The sequence below is a fragment of the Falco peregrinus genome, chromosome 5, assembly GCF_023634155.1.
Source record: "Falco peregrinus isolate bFalPer1 chromosome 5, bFalPer1.pri, whole genome shotgun sequence".
In the NCBI taxonomy this organism is placed as follows: Eukaryota; Metazoa; Chordata; class Aves; order Falconiformes; family Falconidae; genus Falco; species Falco peregrinus.
Window position 1 is genome coordinate 90,684,609 of NC_073725.1, and position 22,147 is coordinate 90,706,755.

The 22,147-nt window shown below is 41.8% G+C and overlaps 1 protein-coding gene across 2 annotated transcripts in view; it reads left to right on the forward strand.

Annotated features, from left to right (window-relative positions):
• The window catches only part of FGD5 (FYVE, RhoGEF and PH domain containing 5), a 110,129-nt gene that overhangs the window by 25,281 nt on the left and 62,701 nt on the right, over positions 1-22,147 (forward strand). For both annotated transcript variants that reach the window (XM_055803763.1, XM_055803764.1), the window contains exon 3: positions 17,180-17,309. In XM_055803763.1, the coding sequence (XP_055659738.1) occupies positions 17,180-17,309 (130 nt within the window). The remainder of the gene's footprint in view (positions 1-17,179; positions 17,310-22,147) is intronic.

A 22,147-nucleotide genomic window follows, 5' to 3' on the forward strand; every position in this document is an offset into this window, starting at 1 on the left:
GACCATTCATAAAAATGGCCCTCAAGAGTAAAGGACATTTTTATCGATAGCAAGAAAGGTTGAATAATCTGCACAAATGCCTTTGTGGCTCTGGCAACACAAACAGCTGGAGTAATGCTGCCAGCAGTAAGAGGGGTGTTCGTTGGGTCTCACTCCAGTCAAAAATACTTTGTTCTATTGTTTGTTTTTTTTTAATAGGGAATATTACTTCTGTCATCTAGACAGGTTTCCTTCTGATCTAGCTTCACTGCATTTTTCCCCTGGTTTGTTACCAGAACCTAGCTACATGGTATTGGTAAAGCAGCTGATCCTGCTAGTACAAGGAAATGACAACTCCCCTTCTACGTTAAGAGTCCTGCAAAGCAGCATGGTGTTCATTATGTTGAATTTACTGTGAGTATTTTCCATGAAAAGTATGGAATAATGAACTGGCAATAAAATGAAAATAGAACATAAAGACTCTGGTTCCAAGTTTTCGTGACTATGTTACACTGCCAAAAATAAACAAAGAAAGAATAATCAGGATCATACCCTTGATTTCTGACCTACAATATGTGCCATGTCATCAGACAGTTTCTTTTTGTGTCATGTATCATCTTTTTCTAACTAGATCCAGAACTCATAGTCAGAAAACCATTTTTAAATGTATCATAGTCAGAAAAGTTCCGATATAAGTGGAATCTGGATAAGAAAACGATACTGTGTCAGATGCTTATTTGGGGTACAGGGCTATACTCTGTTGATTTGTACATCTGAGGGTCTGAACAGCTGTTTATGATTTGATTGCCCTGATAATTCAGACTACCACCTGAAAACAGAGTACGCTGAAACATTTTCCAAAAGGGAAGAATTCACAAAAGCATTCTGTGTGAACAATGTGTCTATTTTGACAAACTCTAAGGGAAACTCCTATATGCTGTAGCCTAAGATACAGAAAACCCAGCCTCTGCTTCTCCCAGGTCTGGTTTTCATCCCAGATCACTTTCAATCAGTCAGCTCTGGGAGTTAGATTCTGAGTTTCTCACAACTCAGTGCCTAAAACACCAGTCACAGAGAGAAAGAAATACTCACAGGTTTTGATCTCAGGACAATCAAAACCGGACACAGTTCTGCTTCATTTCTAGAACGCCTGAAATAATTTATTTTCAGTTTTCTGAGGCTCAAAAATTTTTTCTAAGCTTCTGGTGTGCACCAAAGAAAAACAGTTGTCTCCTGGTAAAGTCCTCTACAAACTGAACAGTTCAGATTCTGCCGTAATCAGTTTGCCATTCTACATGTAGCAGATAAAATACTTTTTTCATCACTGCTTTAAGCTGTAAAGGAGTTCAGAGTGTTTGACTTTCAGAATCTGTGTAAAAGTAAGTGTCTCAGATGAAAAGCTGTGTGAATGTGATGACAATTCAACCAAAAAGCTTCAAGGCATAAAGAGGAGCAATACTATAGCAGGATGCTATTCTAAAAGATATCTGAGGACTTTTCACATAGGTCAACATGGCATCACTTGAACCATGAAATCTGTGTGACAGACCAGAGAATTCAGAGAAGGGGACCATGACAGGAAGTTGGGAAGATTTGTTGGAAAGTCTTGAAGCATGTCCTACTTAAAGGTACTGATTTTCATTTCAGTGATAAGTGAACAGATTGTTTAGGGCAGAGAACAGCATACCTGCTGCAAAACATCATGCTATACTATATGGTACTGGGCCAGACAAGATCTTTTGAGTGGTTAGAGTTATCTCGTGACCTTTCACAACCTTTTTTTGCCAGTGGCTCCAACACCACAGTCTATAAAGCAATGCCTGCCTTCAAAGGGGTTGTTGAGCACATCAGTGATTTCCCCATGTCAGCCAGCTATTTTCCTATGTCAGTCATGTAGCCAACCTACTGGGAGTGTGTGAATCACTCACTCAGGTTACCACATCACTTATTCTGCCAGTGTACCTTCATTCCCAGAGTAGGGAGACAACTAACATCCATGCTTTGATACAGCAGGCAGAGGGCAGCTGCAGAGAACGACCAACACCAAATGGTAACAAGGCATACCTGGATACTTTCAAATCTGTAAAGAGACTAGGCAGCTTCACTGCATTTTCCACAGCTCATATGGATCCTATCTTTCCTTGCACTAGTCTCCTTCCTGATGCACTGTAGGATACAGGTCTTCATGCCCACAGTGTACTCTTAAAAGTAAACGGCACAAAGTGGTTGCAGAATACACTGCAGTGGTAAGCAGGACTGTGCACACACCAGGACATACCGGTGTGTGTATACCCCCACGGCCCCATGGACTTGTGCACCCCACATTAAAGTCCAGACTATGGTGTTAAAACAATTTAAGCTAATATATTCTGCTACTGCCTAGTCCATCCTCCTCCTTGACCCTCACCATGTCCTCTTCCTCTACATTGTTCCAGGGGCTTGTTTCACCCTGTTCAGAAAGCTAAATAGGCAAAACCTATTCACTCTTCTGGTGCTGAGCTAGTTTCAGGTTGAGGGCCCAGGCCATGCACACTAGCTTTATTGGTCAAATGGAAATGGAAGAACAGCCTGACTCTCCATCCTACAGCTATGCTGTCAGACGTCTGACTGTAATATACACATACAAAGAGAAAGTGTTTTGCCCCCTGGAAAGTGAAACAATAAATGTGGAGCAGATCCTAAATCTGCCTGTACATAGAACACTTTATTACAGAGATAGAAGCGAGATTAAGCCACAGAAAACCGCTTGATGAGGGCCAGCTCTTGTCTTTTGTATCCCTGCTTCAAGCTGTCATAACTGGGCCATGGCTTCTGGCCACATCATTACACAACCTCCCTGGGATGACAGTTCTGATGCTGTGTATATTGCTGGCTGCTTCTGCTTGCCCCCAGAGCAGAAGCCTGGGCTACACTTTCCACACTGGTCGGCTGCTGAGCTCTCTGCAACGTCAGCAAAGAATCAGTGCTAGTTTAGCCTGTGTGGGAGGTGTAAGGACAGGATGATTTGATCTGGAGGGGGACAGAGGAACACTCTCAGTCTCTCTATAGAGTCTAGAGGAATAAGGGAGGCTGTATTTAAAATGGTTCTGAGGCTTGTTCCTCTACTCTTATTGCATGGAGTGCTGTTTCATAACACAGCTCATTCCTCATCTTTTCTTGTTCTTTCACAGTTTATAAGACGTGATTTTACTTGTCTTAGTCCTAGGTCAAGAAGTCTGCCACAAATTGTCTGTCTAGGCATTTAGACTTGTTTGTTGCCTTAATACATACAGTAGAGGAAAGTTCTAGCCACCACTTGAAAAGGTTCCCTGACACATTTAACATACAAGCATTAAGGTTTCAAGTTTTGGGACTTTTTTCTATGTCAGTATTCCAGTTCTGGAGCTCAACAGTAAAGATGCAGGAGTGCTAAACATCTGATTTCAAGCAACAAGGTTTTGTGTACCTGTGTCATTGTAATCTGCTTGTTATTTGAGAGCCATGAAAAAATCTCTTTCCATTTTCCATTAAAATTTGATGTCAAGCAAACATACAGATCAAAATAGATAGAAATTTTTTACCTTCTCACATTACTCTAGCAACTTTGATGGACTTGACAGTTTTGAGGAAAATGTAGAATATGGCTATTAGGGCTTGAATTTGAAAGGAATAGGCTAATAGGTTTACAGTATTTTATCCTGAAATTTTTAAATGTCACTTTGGGGCCCCACCCAAACTGAAATTCTTGGATTTAAAATTAGCACCTGAACTTCATCCTATAAATCCACCTCATTATGGCTTTTTTTCTATGAAGTTTACTTCTGAGGTCCATAAAGTTTATTTTTAGGGTCCATTAATAATTTGGAACCTTAAATCATTCATCAAGCCTCAGGAAGCCTGAGAGAGCCCAACCAAATTATTGTTTTGTTTTATTGTAAATTGAAGCCAGTCCCATACACATATGTACAATCCTGCATGGGAGCTACTGGTTCATTCTTTCTTTTTCTGCAGAGTTGGTAGCTTGGGATGCAGTTTGACACCTTATCAGCATCCACTGTTCCTATACTTTTCCCTTAACTCCCCTCTAACCTCAGTACCATTCTCAGCCTGAGGCACATGTCAAATGAAGGGTTTATGCTGAGTTACTGAAAGGTTAATTCTTTGTGGGACAGTAATATGTAAATCACTGTGACATCCCCTTGCGTGCTGCTACTGAAGGCACTCACACTGCACACTTGGGCACTCTTGTACTGCTGGGTCTGAAAGACTGATGTCACTGCGTTGAAAGGGACACCTTAATTGACATACATTACAAGCACTTTGGAAATGGCAGTTACAAATCACAAGTATCCTACTGTTCCTAATACCGCTTTTGAAATTGCGTGTTCTGCCCTTACTCCCCCATGTGCATAACCAACTGTTATTCTACTTATGCACAAATGAAATTGAAATCAGTAGTGCTATGAAAATGCTTAGAGAAAACTCTCATATTTGAACTCATCATGTAAGTTGTTTGTAACTTCTAAGCAAGGCAGTACTTGCAAGAAATTTGTGTATTGTCTGAATATTGTAGCAGATTCGGACTTTGTGAAGTTATAGTGGTGCTAATTAGCTGCTACTTCTCCTAATTTAAGAACAAAATCTGTGTTTTTTTAAAAAAAAAGAACTGAAAACTGTCATTACCAGCTTTAGAAGTATAATTTTCTCTGTTATCTAAAAGGCTTTAGGAATACTAATTTTAAGTCTTTTCCTGACATAACTCCAGAAAACTTAAAAAAAAATCCAAGAGTGTTTCCCACAACAAAACCAAGCCCTCTGTCTTCCACCAGTTCTGCTGTCTTTTGGAATCCGGTGCCAAGAATTCATATTTCTATTAATAAGTAGATCACTAAAAATTCTGGGTGCAGCAGATGATGATTGATTCAAGTTCAGTTTTCTGTTTGTCTTTCACTGACACCATTTCCAAGCTGGCATCCTCCTTTGAGTGTTCACTTCTATTATCACTTAAGAATTATGCTAAGGTGGATCTTCTCAAAGGATTGTAATGAGTTGGATCCATGCACCGCTGTAATGATCACATTTGCCTAATTGACACCTAATCACATCTCAGTCCAGGCTAGATTCCAGAATCAATAGTTTAGTCCCAGCTGTACTCTTGAGTCTCAGGACTGTATGTGCAGAAGTACAGAGCAGCTGCTGTATTGTACAAACCTAAAGACACTAAGGAGTAGGACTTGTAAAGATATTCTAGGTCTGTGTAGCTCAGCTCATTGTGCAGCCATGAGACTCATCTGGACCCAGATTCTTACATATTTAAAACTTTAAAACTCTTTATTATGCTTGTAAGACAGGAGAGCCCACTGTGTGTAACAAACATGCCTTTGTTCTGCCTAGCTCCATTTGCAAAACTCCCACAGCATGATTTATCCAGACCTTTTTGTAAAGTGTCTACCCACCATTTTTTTATAAATTGCAATTCCTTGCGCAAGTGGCACTACCTCAATCTTCCATTGTTGGTGTTCTTCTCCAGTGTGTGCCATTGTGCAGAAATCATGCCAGCTTGGCTGCTTGAAAGCAACTGAGAGGCTGTAACTCGAGAACACACACCCCCAGCAGAAAACAGCAACGCTAGCAAACATGACTGTTAAATAGTTCCAGGTAGATCTCTGCATCTCAGCTTGGCTACAAGAATGTATACATTATTCTATGCCTTAATTTAAATAAGCATGGGCATGATTCTGGGGGTACCCAACCCTCGTTGACTTAAGGGCTGGACCATAATAGTGAAATCCTTTTTAGTTTGCAATCAACAGGAAGAACAGAAGCAAAACTGTATCCTAAGGGAGATGAACTGAGCAGTTCTGTTTTAGATGCTGGTAGGGATCTACAGTGTCCAAAGCCTTCAGTCTTAGCTGTATTTTAAATATATTACTCTGGGATTAACCACTTTACACAAATGACAGCCAATGCACAAAGAATTTAAGAAACATGTCGAAGATAATAACAAAGAATTTGTAGTAGGGCAGGGGTTTCAGCTTTGCTTCCCAGATGGTGGTCTCCCCACAGAGGTGTATGTCTCAGAGTCTGAGATGACTACCAGGTGACTAGCTGAAGATCACTTCTTACAGAGGACATCTTTCCTTTCTCCTTATTAATGCAGTTCTAGGTGGTTGGCTTATTCTGTCACTGATCTATGAGAGGAATAAATCTTACAGAGGATTCAGAGTGAAATCAGAGGGTCTTATTCTGCTCAAAGATCACAAGTATAAATATAAAGTGACTCCACTGGAGTCAGGATGAATTCCTCCCAGTTTTACACCACTGTATCCAAAGTCAGACTGTCACTAAGATAAGTCATTTTATAGAGGCAAACAGGGCAAAAGTGCTGACTGGTTTAATTGTCAGGCCATTTGTGCTGTGACTAGGAGTTGCTCAGCAAATCACTTGAAACCCATCCTGATGATTAGTGGATGTTTTCCTTATCTTCTGTCTCTTGACAGATGTGCAGTATGGAAAGTTTCAACATGATGCAGATATATGGCCTGCATGGTCTGGGAAGGAAGAAGAGTTTCACAGCACAAAATGGAGACTTTTGTCATTGCCAAGCACTCAGGTCTTCATTTTGCCCCTCTTGGTTCAGGTTTCCAAGCATTGCAAGGATTCAACATAGCATAGGTTACCCAAGATGGGAAACAATAGGGTGCTGAAGAATAACAGGGCTGTGATTCAGCAAGGGAAAGAAGAAAAAGAGAAGCCTAAAGAAGAGCTGTGCTGATGCCTTAAGGAAAACCTCTGCTGGTGCTGTTTTATGGAAAACTGGGTGCCTGTGAAGTTAATGATTTAGTGAAAGTAAAAGCTCTGTGGTGGCTCACATGCGATGTAAATAATGTGCTCAAAGGAGTCTATAAACAGCAGGGCTGCCTTTCATAACCTATTATGTATTATCAGCCTCCCCATCGTACCTTCTGGCATGGTGGGGCGTTGGGTGCGGTGCAGCTGAGCGTCAGCCCTTGCTAGTTCATTGCCAGGTCATCTCTGGGGAGGAAGTGTTCCCTGTTTACAGGAAATGCAGGACAAGGGCCGGAGGGCCAGGCTGAGCGCAGGCTGAGGCCACCACAGCTTACTGCCTCTCCAGCGTGCCTGGGAGGGCAGGGAGGGGGTGTGCCACTTGTCCAAGGCCCAAGGACACTGTGTTTTGTTTTCAGGCATGTCCAGCTTTTACTGTTGCTTTGTTTTTTCTAGTGGTTTAAAGCCACAGGATTAGGGAGGGGAATGGTGCTTGCAGACAGTGGTTCACCCCAGGGTACATGTGGCTGAGCCTGAAACATCAGGTTCATCCATCCCAGCACATCTGGGACATGGCTAGTGAAACCTCACCATCAGGTTTTCTCTTATCCCTCCTCTACTTACACTGCCCCACGCTGGGACAGAGAACACTCCCTAAGATGAAGCCCAAAGCCCTGTGTGCACCTCACTGCCTGCATTTCCTTCCAGAACTAGACCTTCACTAGCACCATTGTTCTGTGAGTATGTCTAGGAGCAGTAGTTGAAGGTGGGAGAGTTTTGTACCTAAAGTTGTCCAGAACAGAGTAAAAGCCTTACACACCTGAGCAAAAATCCTCTTCCCCTCTGCTATATCCTGCACCACACCAATGGAAGAAAGAGCAAAATTCAAGCTGAAACATTTGTGGCATGAGGAAAAACTCCTTTCTGGCCTTGACAGGAAAACAGCTATTGCCTCAGAGTGTGAAATGTCATTATTCCTGCATTACCTTGCCTTGTCTGGCTATGTATGTTATTAGCATGCATCATGTCTTTCCTGCCCTTTTCATACTTCAGCTGCAATACTTGCTTTGATGATCTGCCATAACAGGGAACTGATGGCTAAACACATGCTGCAGTAATAAGCATTTCCTTTTATTGGCTTAAATGCATTTGGACTTTAATTTCCTTTAGTAATGAGTCATTCTTTTGCAGAATGAAATAAAAAAATAATTTACAAATGGATACAAGAAAATAAATAATCAGTTTTAATAAAACAGGGTCATTCAGCACGTTGTTGCCTCTCCCAATTACCATCACTACACTGAGTTCATATTACTTTAATTTTTTGCAGTAAGGATGTCACTGTTCAAGAAAGACGGTTTGAACTAGTAACTGCTGGGCATGTGACCTGAAATAAAGCCAGGGATAGGGGTACTGCATGTAGAAAAAAGTTGCATTCAATCCATTTGTTTCAATAATAGAGGAGGAGTTTGGAGGCTTTTTTTGTGGAGGTTTTTTTCCCTCCCCAGTGGATGGAGGGGATTTTATATATGTGCATAACCCAACTGTGTCCAGGTGAGATTCTTGTCTCCATCTCGTATATATAAATCCAGTATATTATATCCAGCTATAAGCTAAGATCCCTGTGACAGAGGAGTCAGAACGGACACAAGCTGGGGTCTGTGGATGCAGAGGTTATGGCAGCAATTAACTAGTCATTTGTAAACTGGGCATGTCTGAATCTGAGTTGAGATATAGATACCTCACCACTCGGCTTCAGGGAGGTTATACTTGCAGAGGGCATACCCCACAGAGAGAGAATAACTGTACCTTCCTAGGTAGTTCATACAAACCTGATTTGCTGACTTAAGTCAAATAATTGCCAATGCAATCACCAATACACATAGAAAAATATTTAGGGTCATAACTGACATTCATTTCAGAGCTTTGGTGGATCTAGGCATAACTATATGCAACACCACTGCCTCTCTTTAGCAAAGAACTGAAAGAATTGTCTCTTAGCAATTCAGAATTGTGGTTTTGCTAATGAATGGATGAAACATCCTAAAAAAAAAATTATGTCCCCCACAAAAGGCAGAGCAGAAGTCAGCATTTACTCCAGAAACCCAGAGAGTTCACTTCCTATTCCCACTGTATGGAAACAGTGAATATGGTGAGCCATGTGTTGATAATTAGTGGCAAAATCAGATTTTAATAGCAGTTGTTCCACTGTAAGAATGGGACCCAAGGATGTGGTTTCTAGTCTTTCTACTGCTTTCTTCATCTTGTGGTGACATTTTGGACCAAGTACTGCTTTCATCTTTACTTGCAGGCACTTTTGAAACCATAAGAAGAAATTTTCAGAAAATAAACCAGGGGGCTCTTTGGCTCTTCAAGTATGTTAATGGTGCTTAAGTTGCATCATGTAATTTGCAGTTTGCAACAGATGCAAAGAAAAGAAATTAGCAGGATCTCTAGAAAAAAAGGTTCTGTTCTCCTCCCATGTGTCCCCTCACCCCCCAGTTAAAGACAGTGTCAAATATTCTTCTCTCTTTCTCTGTCCTGGCACTGACTGGGGATGTAGAGTGAAGGACAACAAGGAGGTGGCAGGGAGCTAATCCAGTTGTCATTAACTGAATGCTGCCACAATGGTTAAAACCTGAGCAATCCCTAGACTCTGTTTCTGGAAATCATTAAGCAAGGTATCCTTTGCCTGACCTCTGAGTATTATTAGCTGTATATTGACACTATATATACCTTATGGAGACAAATTATGGGTTCAGTTCAAATATGAACACAGCAGAGGTTCCTTAAGTCCTCCACTTGTTCATACCATTCTTTAAACTGGAAGTATGTTGAAACTGACTTCCAAAAGAAACAAATTTACTCCAAGGAACATAACTCAGGCTGGCTGGTGATGGTGTGTCACACTCCTGAGATTAATGATAAGCCACCCAGTCTCGTTGTCCAGAAACTGCATTTTGGAATACTGAAATCCAATTTTAGAAGAAGTCCTCTGTCCATGAAGGGACACATGAAAATGAAGGAGGTGCTCAGGAGCTGCAATGAGGCAGTCTGGATGTCTTCACTGGCCACATCACACTTGCTTTGCCCTGGAGATGGGTCCAGTCACAGGAGTATCCCACTGGCCCACTCCATCCCATATGATTAACATGCGGGGAATCACTGTGGCACTAAAACTGCACAGCATCTGAATGCTACCCAAATGCTTATGGCTACAGGGAGATGCTGAACTGCTTTTGACTGACCAACAAATTTCTAGCACATTTACACTGTCTGAGCAGGTTCAGTTGCAAGGCAGAAGTACATTTTAAGTCTGTCCCAACACACATGATCATACCTTATAGACACTGTGATGGATCTACTGCACTGGCATTTGAAGGGGCATTGCCAGCACATCTTAACAGCCTAACCAGCTTCATTTCAGATGTATAAAGAGCCACTTGATGGAAAGGATGGATACTCCAATTCCACAGGTATCATAAAGCATAACTGAGAGCTCCAGGGATATATTAATATAAATACCCTACAGGAAAGAGCACTCCCTTTCTCCCCTCCTGATCAGTGCTGAAGCATAGACCATGAAGCAAAAGGCAAATCACTTTTGTGAGCCTTTCTGTAGGATGCATCACTTGATGCACAAATTTATCGAAAGCAAACTGCAGGCAATCTAATCCTTACTGGTAGAGAGGACTTACATCAAGTGGGGGAAGTGACAGACCTTAAGTCTGAATTTCCACCAACTCAGCTTATGTGTATGGCCAAGAGACGAGCCTATAGCTAAGAGCATTTGTGGTGTTATGCAAAAAAAAAATCATGGTCTTCCTTGGCTTTTATTATAATAACCTTGGCTGGGTATTTTGCCACTGTTAAATTTCCCAGTTAAATTCTTACATCACTAATGCTGACTGAATAACTTCTGAAAATCCTAAATAATTGATGTGATCATTGCTGAGGAATGGGGTAAAACTTGCATGGTCATTTGAAGGATAGGTGCAGAATTAAAAAAATGGCAAGTAACTCTTTGAGAATTGCACATTCAAGCTAGACAAAATACAGTATTTGTCAGGCTGTGAATCATGAGCTGTCACACCTGTTGTATATCTCCACAGTGGTCCATCACTAACCTTGCACATACCATCTGTGCTCAGACTTGTCCCAACCTGTGCTATGGAGGGATCATAGGTAGTAGAGACTTGTGTCTTGACTTCATTAATGAAGGAGCTAGCGCTATTGCAATGATCAGTTCAGCTTCCCTCCTTGATAGTTTCATCCTCCACTTAGTTCACAGATCCTTTGCCTTTGAGATAAAATGTAAACATCACTATAGGGGCAGGATAACCAGAGAGTCTGTAGACTCCAGAACACCTTTTTCCAGATGTACCAATACGTGTTCACAGGTGAAGGTACATAGATAATGGCTTCTCCCTACTCTGTACCTAATCAGCAGCTGTGCTAATTTCAATGTAGCTGGTGCTAAGTAAAAGACTTGTGTTGCACTGCATCCTCCTGCATTTATTCAGTTAATTTAAGGTTAGACTGTCCCAGAAGGCCCATTGCTTTCTTTTTCCTGCTGGCTAACTCCTGGAATGACTACAGACAATTGCTGGAGGAGCAGCAGGTAATGTGTCTGCACACTGCTCTTACTCAGCCATGTCATTGCTACAAGGAAGAGAGTTAGTTGGGAATTACCTTGTCTGTTGAGAGACCAGGGACTCAGACTATTTCTCCCTTTATTCTTCACACCCACACTTCTATTAGCACCTTCCATTGCATTAAAGTTTGTTGCTTGCAGCATGTTTATTTAGCAGTGTTTTTAATGAGCTAAAGAAAAATATGATTTAGCAGAATAAAGAAACACAAGGTTTTGAACATTTATGACATATATATAATTACAGATTATATATGCATAATCTATATAATTATAATGGTTAAATGTATAGAAAACCTTAGCCTTGTTGCAGGTTAGTTTCAGGTAATGAATTTAGCATGGTGTCATCTTACATGCCCTTAGATAGACCCTGTAAGTCACATAAAGTGCTAGGATACATTTGGACTCAGGGACGAGGAGAAAACTGCTGTAGCTGATGAACAACAGGGTAGTTTCAATAAACACTGATGTGATTAAAGGTACTGGGTCTTGAGGAGGAATAAGAAGGAAAATGAAGGTAAGGTTTCCCTGAATAGGTTGAGAAAAGACAGAAGGGAAGTTCTTAATGAGCTATCAGGGGGTAGCAGTGTCCTGCTTGATCTGGATTCAAGGGAAGAAGCAAAAATGAAATTGCAAGTGACTAGGACAACAACTAGCAATTTGTTGTGTCCCAGGTTTATGCAAGAGGCAGAGTTCGTAGTTCAGACCACTGAGACTTGCTGGTGAGGTGCATAACTACATTCTTTACTGATCATGTCTGCAGCTCTACCTGTGCACACTTCACTCCTTCTATCAAACTCCTCCACTTATTCCTGCCCAGTCAAGGCAGGAACAGACAGGCAATCATTATGAAATCTGGCCTGTATCCCCAGTTGCAATGACCTAATCACTGATTTAGAGGTAGTTTCCCTTATTGTGTTCTGTCTGTGATTTTTTTTAGTTCTAGACCCTACTAACCACAGGAACATTACTGAGAGTTTCAGCACAAAACTAGACAAAAGCACCTTCAGCAGTGTAAGCTTGCACTACCAGACATTTAAACGAACTGAAAATCAATGGGATTTTAGTGCTTAACTGCCTTAGGTTACTTTGCAAATCCCACCTGCACTTTCCTGTTACCAGTAGAGAAGCAGCATCAGCATTAGAATCTTTTGCCTGTATCTGTTTTCCCCATTTTCCTGCAATATACTAAAAATAGTTGAACAAATTCTGGGATTTCTATCAGGATGTGCATTGGGCTGGAAGATGCTTTAGTAGGGCCTGTTGTGATAGGACAAGGGGTAATGGTTTTAAACTAAAAGATTTAGACTAGATATAAGGAAGAAAGTTTTTGCAATGAGGGTCATGAAACTCTGGAACAGGTTGCCCAGAGAAGTGGTAGATGCCCCATCCCTGGAAACATTCAAGGTCAGGTTGGACAGGGCTTTGAGCAACCTGATCTAGTTGAAGATGCCCCTGCTTCCTGCAGGAGGGCTGGACTAGGGCACCTTTAAAGGTCCCATCCAACCCAAACTATTCTGTGATTCTACGATTTCCATTCTTTGTTCATGAGATCACTGCACCCATCACTTCACTCTTCTTTCCTAGTCTATATCATCTTACAGTTTCATAGGGTCTTTTATTCAAGAGCGTGTTAGGAACTCATAGGCAAAGATCACACAGTTTCTGAAATGAAGCTTCTCAAATACAACAGTTGTTTTAATTCAGCATTTGTGTATCCTCTTACAAAAAGTAATATCTCTTCTCAGTTTGTGTGCATTTTTAAGATTGCGTACTAATGGTGCTCTCAGAAACTGCCATTGCAAGCCAGTAAGTACCATCTGTGGCTGTGGGGTTTGTGGTCTGGATACGTGTCCTGAGGGAAATGGGCTGGCAATCCCTGTCCTGTCCAGCAGAGTTCTCTCCTTGTGCTATCCTGGATTGCAGTTTGCAATTTAACACGGTGATTCTGCTTTACCACAGCTTTATAAAGTTAGGTTACTCTTTGTCCATAAAAGGGTTATTCTTTACAAAACCACACTGAAAGGTACTTCACAGACACCTAAAATCAAGGTGCCCAGAGGACGGCTAATGGTATCCTGGGCTGCATTAGACAAAGTGTTGCCAGCAGGTTGAGGGAGGGGATCCTTCCCCTCTACTCAGCACTGGTGAGGCCACATCTGAAATGCTGTGTCCGGTGTCAGGCTCCCCAGTACATACTGGAGAGGGTCCAACAAAGGCCATGAAGATGATGAAGGGACTGGAGCAGCTCTCCTGTGAGGAAACGCTGAGAGAGCTGGGACTGTTCAGCCTGGAGAAGCGAAGGCTCAGGGGGGATCTCATCGATGTATGTAAATACCTGAAGGGAGGGTACAAAGAAGATGGAGCCAGGCTGCTTCTCAGTGGTGCCCAGTGACAGGACCAGAGGCAATAGGCACAAACTGAAACACAGGAGGTTCTCTCAAACATCAGGAAACACTTTTTTTTTTTTTTTTTGTCACTCTGAGGGTGACTGAGCACTGGCACACATTGCCCTGGGAGCTTGTGGAGTCTCCATCCTTGGAGATACTCAAAAGCTGCTGGACAAGGTCCTGGGCAGCTGGCCCTGGGTGGCCCTGCAAGAGCAGGGGGGTTGGACCAGATGGCCTTCAGAGGCCCCTTGCAACCTCAGCTAGTCTGTAATCCTGTGATCAATGGAGATTCAACTGCTTTAGAAGAACTGTAGTGCATGAAGTTGACTGTGACCACTTCCCTAGTATTAGAAATGGACTCTTGTCATGATCAGTGGTTACAGCTCATTAATCTCAATGACTCTCTTATATTAAGAAAGCAGTTTATTTTTCTGTTCTCAAATATCAAGTTGGAAGGTTCCTCCAGTATTAGCAGTTTACCAACATCAAAAGTAACCTACATAGTCTCTTGGAAAATGCTAAAATATATACAGCTCGTTTTCACAGGGTGCATGCACAGAAGCTTGTACTAGATAAAAGACCAAAGCCTTTTATCTTAGTACATACCGTAACTGCAGATATGGTAACTGTCTGGGCATACTTGAAGGGTTTGTTTTGTGGGTAAGACCTTGCCCTGCATTATTCTTCATACTGTCCTTTTATAAAATTTCCCAAAACCTATTGTGCCTTAGAAGTCACCTGCCACCTATCTCTGCATCGTTGGTGTCTTCTTTCAGGCACCTGGCAGTGGGATCAGTGAAGACCAAGCTACCCAGGGCACCTTCACCTGGTGACCAGTTCCTAGGCTTAGTTCAAGTATTCAGGAGCTAGGATTGCTAGGAGACTGCAAGAGCATAGACATATAAAATGAATAAAAGGATGTGAATTTGTTGGAGTAAAACACATGCTGGGTGTCAGGAAAGGTGTACTGCCCAGGAGCTCTATGCCAATATAGAAGAGTCTCAGAAGTGAAGACCTGCATGCTGCGGAAGTGGCTGGAGAAGGGCAGGATGGGGAGGGTGGCACAAAAATGCCCGTGCCCATTCTATGTGCAAATGAGAAACGTAACATTTCAGGACTTCTCTTTAAACACAAACCAGTGCCACTGGACCACAGGCCTACTATAAATGAAGCCCATGCAACAGTTCAGCAATATGGCAAGTTTTGCTGCTGTATGAGTCTTTAATAATGCCATTCATAATGATTACCAGACTAATATATGGAGGCGTTCTTCCCAAATTATAATGTGTTCTTACATTAACATAATGCAGTTATTATCGGAGAGAGAAGGAGGGAGAGAGGGAGGGAGGGACTTAATTTCACATCTGCTGGGGCAAACAATTACAAATTGCAGAAACGCTGTGCAAGTAAGGAAGGAGACTGGCTAAACTATTAATAAGCCTCCCAAGCTGTTCCTGTATCTGCCTTGCTCTTGCTTTCACTTGTGCTGAGGCCCCTTTGTTGTTGTAGCTAGGCAGGTTTTCGGAAGTGCTGTGATGCTGCCCACACTGGAAAACTGCAGACACTAGTAACAAACAAGAGAAGGCAATGGTGAGGAACAGTGCTGCTGCTTGGCCCTTTGCCCAGCCGTAGCAAATGCACCGGGCAGCTTCCAAGAGCTCCTTGACTCTGAGCGTGAAGGAAAAGCTGGCAACATCAAAGAAAGGCTGGCAGCCGCACCTCCATGGGGAGACACAGAGCCCTGTTTGCAGTTTGGAAGTGTATGCAGATATGAAGGGAGTTTCCTTCCCAAGAGGAAATACAAATCTAGTCAGTGCCTGTGGGAGTCTCTTTGTTCGTTGCTCTGCCAATTACATTAACGCAACTTTGCCCAGCCTCCTATCACTCTATCATTGGCTTTGAAGCTTCTGGTTTGTTCATATCTGGGATCCCCAAGTGGGAGATCAAACAAAAATAAAGAGATGAGGCAGAGCTGTGAAAGTAATGAAAAATATTTCAGAGGAAATGAGAAGAAGCCATATACACTGAGAAAGCTAGGCCCACATTACAGACTGACCTGGCTGGCCAAGATGTCTACTGGAACACATGGAGATGTTAGATTTTGTTTCTCAAGACAACAGGCTTGCCCTGTTGGCTGAATGCTGGAACTTACCTCCAGAAATGTAAAAGGCTTGGGGCCACTGTGGTGTATAATCTGTATATAAGCTCCCAGAATGATAGTGTGGCCAAAAATACTGATCTGATCCTTGAATGTAAAAACACAGTAAAGTCAGGTAGGAATAGATGGGTATTACTACTGGTATACTTGACACTATTTTGCCAGTGCCAGAATATTGAGTTTTATTTTGCAGTACCAAGAACAGCACTAAAACTGGCTGGTAGTAAAAACTGGTGCTAAAATGGTTAGTAAATTCATTAATGCTAATGGATAACTGAATAAAGTTCAGAGATTTTAGAACAGTTACATGATATGAGGCATGACATAGTAAGACACCAAGACCTTCACCTATTTCATACAAAAGACAAATTGAGAGGACAACCTGAACCAGCCTGTGAGTACCTGCACAGTAAGAAAATTTGGAAGACTGCCTCCAATTCAGCAGACTAAGATTCAGTATCTGGAATTTAGAGGTAGGCATATTCAGCATATTCAGCCATAAAAGACAACTTTCTAAGGTAAAGGGCCAGCACCACCTGGAGAACCTACCTCTAGTCATGCTTTGTGGAAGTTTTGGAATCACTGGCAACTTTAATTAAAAAAAATTAATATTTTTTTTCTGAAAGGAAATGTTGGGAAGCCACTGGCCCATATTATACACCAGATCCAGTACATGGCTTTCTCTGGGTTTGTGGAGCTGAATTCAGACTTCCTTGAAACAACTCAAGGATTCTGAGATCTGACTAGCTTGTGCTTTGATTGATGCTATTGGTCTTACAATTACACTTTTCTCATCCTTTTGATGTTTTCCCAGAAAAGCCATTGTTACAATATCTTAACTTCTATTTTTAATGAGCACTGAGATGTTAGTATGATTTTATTACATCCATTTTGAGGGGTTGACTAGGGAGGAACAAAGCAGTTCTGGTTGCAACTAAACATGAACTTTTTACTCCAAACTGAGCCAGAACATTGATCTTTTAGGGTAGCCTGAACAAGTTCAGTTAACTTCCCACTGTTCATTTCAGATCCTTCTACTTGCCTAAATGGTTGCTGTTGAACCTGGCAGGAAAAAGCCAAAGCCTGAGAAATCTTGTTTTCCAAGCCCAGCAGGTCTGCAGGTATTCCCTGCCCCTGACTGGTTACCTCTGGGAAATGTGTGGATTCATTATGTCTGAGCAATACCGAGTGTCTGGGAATAACACCAGTGAGCTAGTTTATTCTTTCTCTCTGCAGTGCCTATACTGAGCCGTACAAAGTGTGCCCAGTGTCTGTGATACCAATGGAGGTCGTCACATCAGATGAGGAACAGAAGAGTTCAGAAGATGACGAGACCAGCCCAGGTGATTCCAGCCTCATCAACAAGGTAAAAGAGCTGAAAATGGGGAATGTGTGAAATCTGGAGAGGGAGAAACAATGTACAGAAGAACCTGGATTCTCAGATCTCTCTGCTTATTGCCTGGTGCTCATTTAGAAATGCCAGAGCCGTTGATCCTTTACTCCCCCAGTGCACCAGCAACAATTTGCCCCTATAACGTGCAAAGCCAAAGACCTGGAGTCTTAAGATGGACAGCAGAGGCAACAGCCAGCAGGAAAGGCCTTACTTGAATGTCAGGAAAAATGTCTCGCTCAGAAGAGAGATATAGCTGTGATCTTGAGAATTTTAAAACTACGTTGAATAAAACAATGAGAAATAACATACTGGGACCAGTTCTGTGTTGGCTGGGAGATGGAGTAAATTGTCTAACAGGTCTCTGCCATCTCAAAATTCTCTCATCATGGGAAAATGTACTCGTGTTTGGGTTTATTTTACTGATGTCTAATGAGTACAACAGATCTTAAACAAATTATGGAGAAGACCATGGAAATGTGACCACAGCTTAAGACCATACGAGGCTGTTTTCTCCAGAACAGTTCAGTGGCTAAAGAAATGGAATTGAGTATCTCTGTTTTTCACAGATCTGTGTGAGTGTGTGTGTGTTCTTAAAACCAGGACCCTAAGAATCTAATAATGTGTCTCTGAGTACAAGCACCCCAGTGCATAGCCCATTTGGTATGCATGCAGCAAAGGGATATGTTCTTCTGAAGTCTTCCAATTTGAGACCCAGGAACTAAGGCTGCATAGGAAAATAGCAAATCTTCATTTCCTACACCTCTCTCTGTCTTTCACTTTGGCCTGGTCTCTCAGTGTCAGCACAGCTATGTGGCTTCCTTATTGTAGATGGCTTGTATCTGGTCATGGATGCGTGTCAGAACCTGCAAAGGTCTGTGCACATGCCCCTTCAAAATCAAGTGATGGCTGAGTGAGGGTAAACTCTTGTCAAGAAGCATAAGTACATTGATTCTAGGAAGATTAGATCTCTTCAAGTGTTTCCAGAATGTGAAGCTTTATTCAAGGGCAGCTATAGAGAGTGGGGAGCAGAATTTTCCCCTTACAAGGACACCATTTCTTGAGAAACAGAAAAAGAAACTGCAAGCTGAATGACAGTGAAAACAAAGGAAATTGCTGTTGCTCTTATCTCTGAGGGAGAATAGCTTCCTTTGATTTCCCTGTATGCTGTACCACTTTCAAGTCTACTCTGCGTGGTGCTGAGCTGCCTCTGGTACCAGTGGAAAAAACTGGTTTGATCTTCTAACTGACATGAAACAAATTAAACAATTGCAAAAACCCTTCTTTCCTCTAAAATTCATGAAATTTTGTTGTTTGTTTTCACTTTTTTTCAGAAAGGGAAAAGACTTCAAATTTCTGACATTCCCTGTTAAATGAAAAATATTTTTCCTTTCAGTTATATTAGCTGACAAACCACTAGCACTTATAGAGCATGCACTCGTGTGTTATTTAAGCTGGTCAGGTTTCTCAGCATCTCTTAGTTGTGATGCTGGTGGAGAATTGACAAGAAAATTGTGACTTGAGTTCACAAGGGTTATGCACACAAGTGCTGTGCACTTGGAAGCAAATTCAAGACTGCTAAAACCAATTTTATTGCCATTTTTGTAGGGGTTTACTCAAGACACTAGGATATTACAGTTTTCTAAATGTCTCCTTTACTGCATCTCATGTATTTTAATTATACTGTTGTGCTGGGACAACCAACTGTGTGGCTGTCACAGAGGAAGTCAGGACTCAGAGAACAAGCATGCGCTTCCGAGTCTGACTGGAGGTATCCCTCTCACTCTTCAGGTGAACACAAACAAAATATCTGTACAGGCCTGAGAAAGAACATCAGAACAGGTCTGGTGGTTTGGTTGGCCTTTGCTTACCAAACTAATTGTCAGCAAGGAACACAGTACCCAGGACCAGCCTTTCACAAGCTCCTGGGGAGCTTTCTTAAAACAGCTCCATCTGAGTACAGGCCATATTTCCAAGCTGGCTGATGAATTAGTGCACATGGCTATTCACCTTGCCAAGAAGCAGGCCAGGAAAGCAGACATAACCTGATGTGCCTGTTATAATTCTGGCTGTAGGAACATCACCCCCTCTGCAATCTACTGGGCTCTAGCTACAGACTCTAAAAAGGGGCTGAAGCAGCAATAATTTCATGCCTGGGTAAGCTATTTGCTTAGTAAGCCAAGTCAGGGGGGCTATGCATGTATGTGGGACCAAGAGAAGATCTAGAGATGACAAGTGGCACTGAGACACCTTAGAGCATCTTTGTTCTTGTAGCCTCATTAGGGCACACATCCCTTTGGACAAACTAAAGGGTCCTGGGAACCATCCTGTCAAACCTTGCATGTCCCAGATGTCCCCAGGATCCAATCTGTTAAAGGAGACACCTGATTTGGGCTGTCAGAGGTCACCTAGCATCAGGACTCTTGCTACTCTGTGACAGTCTCAGAATCATGGCTGCAGGCTGTGTGAAGCAATAATGAAAAGATGGACAGGGAAGACTCAATTTCTGAGGGAAGACAGTGCAGGTTCTGACATGAAGGATGCAATATATTTAACTGTTGTCTGCTCCCTATGTTCAGATACATGATTTTCATTTGCGTTGAGCTGGATTCTACCTGCTGCCTTTCACTGTCATGAACAAATTCCTGTATCAAAATGCAAGCAGCATGCTTTCATTTATCTCACCTGCTTTCTCCCAGCCTGCTTGCTAGAGAACTGCCAGACTTCCAGTTTGCAGAATTTTTTCCTCTGGTGTTTCTTTTTAAGGCTCATTTTTATAAGTAAATATAATTCTAAAAATCAGCTTTGTACACACATTTCCTGTTATTGTTTCAACAGCTCTTCTCCTTTAAACCCCTGCTCTCCTGGTGACCAGATTCACATGAGCGTGGCAAAATTTTTAGGGCATACTGGAATCCGTTCTGTAAACAATTTGAGAATCATAGCCAATAATATATGTTGAGGTATTTTTTACATTATTTGCTTTATTTTAAAGAGCAAACAAAGACAGGCTGTCATCTCCATTGGGTTACAGGAATTTTTATTACTAAAAACCTACTGGAATGGGACAAGTATACAAATGTAAAAGAGGAGGTGGGTTTCAAATTTTTGCCTTTATTCCACTTGGGAGTACCTCAAACCCTGAGAAGCTGAGCATTTCTCATCAGAAGTCACCTGGTGGTTTTTATTCTTCTATACAGAACTAAGAGTGAAAATTCATTCTTTCTGGTTAAATAAGCACTTTATTTCCTTCCTTTCAGTCCACTGGCATATGATAACAATCTAGAGAACTCAGAGGCAGGGAATGCTGTAAGTTCTCTCAACCTTTGTGATTCTGCTTGGTTATATTACAAAAAGCAATGCCCTCCACTTACACTACTGATAGAGATTCACTCTTTTTTTCTTCCTGCTAAGCTAATTTAGAAGAACTCCTGGACCATCTCTCATTCATGCATCTTTTATATATGTTCATTTAATTAAATTCTTCCCAGCTTATCAGAAGGTGACACATGACTTTCCTGTATTGGGCTCTGAAGGTTATATGATGGCATCTGAGCTATCTACAGGAAAAAAAAAAACCACCACAAAACAAAACAAAACAAAGGAATTAGGGATTTCAGTTAGGGACAAAAAACTTCTATCAAATAAAATAAGGACCTTCTCTTTATCTCCTGCCTCTGAACCATCACTCGTTAGACAAATGTTCAAAGTCCAGGATGCAGAACCCCGGATTTTTTCTCTCATCATTGAGCTGGATTTAAGCCTGAATTTTGTGATTGTTTTTTACTGCTAAAACCAGGTAAATCCATCTTGGACACACCCAGCTAAGAAGCATTAAAGGAATTAAAGGGGAAATGAGCGTAATAGTTCAGATTTGACTAGACACCAACTTCAAACCAAGTTCCCTTTGGCAGAACTTAGTTTTTGTAGCAGTCTCAGAAATTCCAGTTTTAAAAAGTTCACAAACAGAGACAATATAATCTTGAAAGTCTGCTTTAAGAAGCTCAGCTCCATGGTTTGAAATGGACTAAAATTAACACATGCTGGTCAGTTTCACCTGTTGCTGGTTATGATCTGAGTTTTTTAATTGCCTCAGTAGTTTGAAGAAGATGCTGCATCAACTACCCCTCCATAGCTTCTACCTCTCATTTTATTGTCAGAATCTTCAAGCAAGAGTCTTCAGACAGTTCCTTTCTTGTAGGTACGTTTTAGGACTGGATCTTCTGGCCGGTTGATCCCTTTTGTCACTAACCTCCTACAACTTCCAATTGTTACAAAACTGAAAGGAGCTCCAAGACAATTATTTTACCACATGTATCTGTCTGACTGAAGACAGGACCCAGAAGGGAGGAGTGATTTTTATGCTGTCTTCAGAGGAGGGACAGCTGATGCAGATTAGAGATCAGATGTGCAGACAAGGCAGAAAGCTAGCTGCTAGCCTTTAGGTTCATTGTGGGAACATCAAGCCTTTCAAGGGATTCAGTGAGCTGATAGCATCAGGAATGCATCTGCCTTCCTACTACATTAACGGCTCTACTTGGGGATGTAGGTTAGGCTTGGTGAAGGGCACAAACGTTTGGGACAAACCACAGCAGGGAGATGCAGCAGAGGCCCCATGGTGGTGCAAAGATTTTCTGAAAAAATACACGGAAATGAAGCACAGGTTTTGGGTTCTGTGGGGATGGGTAAGGGGCAGGAACCCATCCACTAATTTAAGAATTTGTTTTTCCAGCATCTTGCAGAGCACCATGCAGACAGTCCTGTAACACTGCTATAAAACATTGCCTTGGACTGGACTTCAAGAGCTATATCCA